Here is a 1,008-nt window from a genome sequence, read left to right on the forward strand (position 1 = left end):
CTCCCTGGGGGTAAATCCCAGCAGAGAGCGTTCCCACGAAGTGGTGAACAGCAGCTTCTCCTTTGGCAGCCATCAGGAGGAGGAGGAGATGAGCCGAGATGTCTGAGGGCAGCAAGGGGAGCTCGCTGGCCTTCGGCCAGGTGGTGATCGGGCCTCCGGGCTCCGGCAAGACGACCTACTGCCATGGCATGCAGGAGTTCCTGGGCAGGGTGGGCCGCAAGGTGACGGTGGTGAACCTGGACCCCGCCAATGAGGTGATGCCCTACCAGTGTGCTGTGGACATTGCCGAGCTCATCACCCTGCCCGACGTGATGGAGAGCTTGAAGCTGGGGCCCAACGGAGGGTTGATCTACTGCATGGAGTACCTGGAGGCCAACATCGACTGGCTGCGGGAGAAGCTGGCCGCCGCCCGGGGTCACTACTACCTGTTCGACTGCCCAGGGCAGGTGGAGCTCTACACCCACCACGAGGCCCTGAAGAACGTCTTCGCGCAGCTGGCCAAGTGGAATTTCAGGGTAGGTTTGGGCCTCCTGACACCCCGCAGGCCTTGACGAGGGGCTCAGAAGTTGTGCAACGCGTGGTCAGAGCTTTGGGTTGTGGCTCCTGATGACTGTTTGCTTTACTGACCCCTTTGGCCTTTCATGTCACAACAGCTTTATCAGGGAACGAGGGGAATTTTGCCCCATTTTATGGTCAGGCTGGCAAAAGAACGGCTTGTTCAGGGCATTTAGTGCGGTGGGATTACCCTGGACACGGGTTCCTTCCTCACACCCTCCCACCCCTGACACAGCCCTTGTGTGTTTTATCAGCCGTATTTCAGAGCAGGGAGGTAGTCGTGTGTGCTGGGACCCTTCACACTGCACTGTGGCAAATTCAGGGTCCTTTCGCAGAATCATGAAAATCATTTTGTTGGAAAAGACCTTTAAGCTCCAGGGATGGGGACTCCACCACTGCCCTGGGCAGCCTGCGACAGGCCAGGACAACCCCAACGGGACCGCAATGGGTCCT

At 58.7% G+C, this 1,008-nt stretch overlaps 1 protein-coding gene across 1 annotated transcript; it reads left to right on the forward strand.

The window, feature by feature from the left end:
• Positions 1-57: 57 nt before the first annotated feature.
• Positions 58-515, forward strand: GPN2 (GPN-loop GTPase 2; the record flags this gene model as incomplete). Its single annotated transcript, XM_010136088.1, has 1 exon — positions 58-515. A coding segment is annotated over exon 1 (417 nt), but the record flags the coding sequence as incomplete, so codon positions are not given.
• Positions 516-1,008: the final 493 nt, after the last annotated feature.

The sequence above is a fragment of the Buceros rhinoceros genome, unplaced genomic scaffold, assembly GCF_000710305.1.
Source record: "Buceros rhinoceros silvestris isolate BGI_N320 unplaced genomic scaffold, ASM71030v1 scaffold32315, whole genome shotgun sequence".
NCBI classification, from domain to species: domain Eukaryota; kingdom Metazoa; phylum Chordata; class Aves; order Bucerotiformes; family Bucerotidae; genus Buceros; species Buceros rhinoceros.